The sequence below is a fragment of the Phytophthora infestans genome, genomic scaffold (assembly GCF_000142945.1).
Source record: "Phytophthora infestans T30-4 supercont1.103 genomic scaffold, whole genome shotgun sequence".
NCBI classification, from domain to species: domain Eukaryota; phylum Oomycota; class Peronosporomycetes; order Peronosporales; family Peronosporaceae; genus Phytophthora; species Phytophthora infestans.
The window spans coordinates 312438-315899 of record NW_003303656.1 but is presented as its reverse complement, the minus strand read 5'-3'; the positions used below and the strand labels follow the sequence as shown (position 1 = coordinate 315899).

The window sequence follows — 3462 nt, the reverse complement described above, 5'->3', positions numbered from 1 at the left end:
TCCTTGGCTTGGCTTCCTCTTGAGTAGAAGGAGGGAAACATAAGACTGAGAGCTAACTGGAAGAGAGGTCTGGCACCTTCTCGACCTTACATACACTACACTACTTCTCTTATACTAAAAAGAAGAATTCACTTTGTTTGTCGACAGTCCTCGTGGGACAACGGGAGTTCTGGGAAGGGGCTTGATGACGCGAGGTGCTTTGGTCCCACGACGCCAGGACATCGGCGTTCTGAGACCACCTTATAGGACCACCCTAACGGGCTCGGTCAGGGGCACGCGCGTCGTCGCGTCCAACGGGTTTCATCCTGAGTGGACGGCCGGTCGAGAGCGTAAACTACACACGGCCTCGGGTTCATCTCGCCGGGAGGCACGGCTTCTGGAATGACCCCTCTGCTCCCGGGTACGGGACACCACGCATGCGGCGAACATAGCAATCGTGAGGCAAGTTGCCAGCGATCCTTGCGTTTATTCCGGGGAACCAATCGGTACCACTGCTAATCCATTCCACTTCTTTTGATCACTTAAGGGCCGCGCTCCTCCCCAATATCAGGTTCACAGACATTGTCAGGACACTTTGACACAGGCAAACTTCACCGCGACGAGCAACGACTTCACCGCACATACCAATGCACAACCCACGGCACAGGCAAACACTTCGACTGCAGGCCGAGAAACATCAGCATGCAAAGGTACTTTTGTCGTACTTACTTACTAAACAACGGTCTACGCTAGTGTGTTGCGCTCTGCTATCGCTCGAACGCTGCAAACCTGTAATCTTCGAGTTGATAGTGAGGTCACACGGCTCTTCTTCTTTTCCGCGGGCTTAAAATTTTTGGCGAGATATTCTCCCACACACCACACAAAAAAATCCATTTTCAGCGATTTTTGCGCTTGTGTGGGTGTAGACATATTTGGTGTTACCTTCAAAGCAGATTTCATGTCCTTTAGTCGGCCCTGAAGAGCATTTGTGATAGTACTAGGTTGGGATAATACGACCTATACACTGTATGAATACGATCGCATTTGCTGTTCATACCCGAATTTGACTTAGCCACTTCGCGCAGCTCTTGGAAATTCTCGCACTATTGCTGTCGAAAATAACGGTATGGTGGAGCCGTCGGGCACGTTGGCGCCGATATCGATTGGCCAAGGCTGCCTATTGCGCTACACTGGGACAGCTACCAATTGGTGTGCTGACCTTTGATTTTCATGGCAATTAAATTGTCACGAATCCTGCGTACAACTAATGCTCGTTGCTTGTTGATCTGGGACTGATGGTGGCAGCATCTCTAATGAGCTCAGGCGTTCAGCAGCAGGCGTTTGTTCAGGTGATTGGAACATCTTGGGGTTATCATCAGTGGACTTCTGTGTGTTTGCAACGGCTTCACCCATCCTAGATACAATACGACAGGAGTTAGGTCCCTGGTAAGTATCCCGTAGAGATGCAGAGTAGGGCGAGCGATAGCCATAATTTGTTTTGTCATCTTGAGTTCCATCTTCAGCTTTGCTGCGATGGCTTGCTGTTCTCCAATTTGGTAGCCGACGCAGTTGGAGGCCTGGTGAAACTACCTACCGCATCTTACGACGACTAAGGCAACACGCTAATGCGGAAAAATTTAGTCCCCTGTAGCGGGACTAAATTTTTCTTAACAGGCGATGCCGTTACGCATATGCCCGCGCCGTGGGTACTAAAAAAGTAGTTTTATCCCCACGCAACGTCTGCACACAAACCCCGATGTGCTGGTGTGTAATACCTAACGAAGGTAAGCACCAATTTATATTCTGAACGTGTCCGCTGTAGCTTAGCACCAGCACTACAACCACGGTTACTTGCGCGGTTTCGAGCTTTTAAGCTGTTTTCTCGGCAGGATTCTGCACATGCACCGATAGTGGATCTGCTCCTGTCCGCAATTCATTTCCCGCGATCAATTGTTCTTGTTTCTTTTGATGCTTTGGTGGTAACCATTACGATCTCGAGAGCGCGCGATACGCGTAAGGCTCGTGAACCGGATGCTGCAGCCCTCGCGATCTCTATTCGGTGGTGCGAGGAGTGTGATAGACGATTAACAATCATGCTACTAGTAGTAAGGTTAGAAGAGGTGGGCAGCAGCGCCGCAGGGAGCTTGGCCGCCATTAGGAGCAATACATGCAACAACCCCTGCGTGGTAATCCAATATTTTCGTATTACGTAGTGCAATATGTAGCAAGCGTCAATTAAATGCACATGTATTGCATTATTAATTCTTAAGCACTCCGGCTCGCTGCCTCTTGGGCACCGAACTGCTTCCACCTACTGTACACCGCCTTCGGTGCACCGCCTTGCCACCATCATGCCTTTATCCTGCCACCGCGCCCTGGCGCCGCCCTTCCACCGCCCTGTCTGCCGCCCTTCCACCGCCACCGCCCTGCCGCACTGTCATCGCTCTGACGCCGAACTGCCATCGACCTGCCGCCGCACTGCCACCGCACTGGGACCGCCCTGCCACCGCCACCGCCCTGCCGCACTGCCATCGATCGGCCGCCGCCCTGCCACCGCCACCGCACTGCCACCGCCACCGCACTGCCATCGCTCTGCCGCCGAACTGCCATCGACCTGCCGCCGCACTGCCACCGCACTGAGACCGCCCTGCCACCGCCACCGCCCTGCCGCACTGCCATCGCTCTCCCGCCGAACTGCCATCGATCTTTCGCCGCACTGCCACCGCCACCGCACTGCCATCGCTCTGCCGCCGAACTGCCATCGACCTGCCGCCGCATTGCCACCGCCACCGCCCTGCCGCCTTGCCGCACCGCCACCACACTGAGACCGCCCTGCCACCGCCACCGCCCTGCCGCACTGTCATCGCTCTGCCACCGCACTGATACCGCCCTGCCACCGCCACCGCCCTGCCGCCCTGCCATCGCTCTGCCACCACACTGAGACCGCCCTGCCACCGCCACCGCCCTGCCGCACTGCCATCGCTCTGCCGCCGAGCTGCCATCGATCTGCCGCCACACTGCCACCGCCACCGCACTTCCATCGCTCTGCCGCCGAACTGCCATCGACCTGCCGCCGCATTGCCACCGCCACCTCCCTGCCACCTCCTTGCCGCACTGCCACCGCACTGAGACCGACCTGCCGCGCTGCCACCGCACTGAGACCGCCCTGCCACCGCCACCGCCTTGCCGCACTGCCACCGCACTGAGACCGCCCTGCCACCGCCACCGCCTTGCCGCACTGCCACCGCACTGAGACCGCCCTGCCACCGCCACCGCACTGGCGCACTGGCATCGGCTCTCCCCGCCCGAACTGCCTTCGATCTTTCGCCGCATGGCTCCGGCCACGTACTGCCATCGCTCCGCCCGCCAAACTGTCATCGACTTGCCCGCCGCATTGGCCCCGCCCACCGCCCCTGCCGCTTTGCCGCAACCCGCCACAACACTGAAAACCGCCCCTGGGCATCGGCCACCCGCCCCCTGCCC

At 57.3% G+C, this 3462-nt stretch overlaps 1 protein-coding gene across 1 annotated transcript; it reads right to left on the bottom strand.

Moving 5' to 3' along the window:
- Positions 1-2210: 2210 nt before the first annotated feature.
- Positions 2211-3357, bottom strand: PITG_19381 (uncharacterized protein; the record flags this gene model as incomplete). Its single annotated transcript, XM_002896131.1, has 1 exon — positions 2211-3357. One exon carries the CDS (start codon positions 3355-3357, stop codon positions 2329-2331), a length of 1029 nt encoding a protein of 342 aa, XP_002896177.1.
- Positions 3358-3462: the final 105 nt, after the last annotated feature.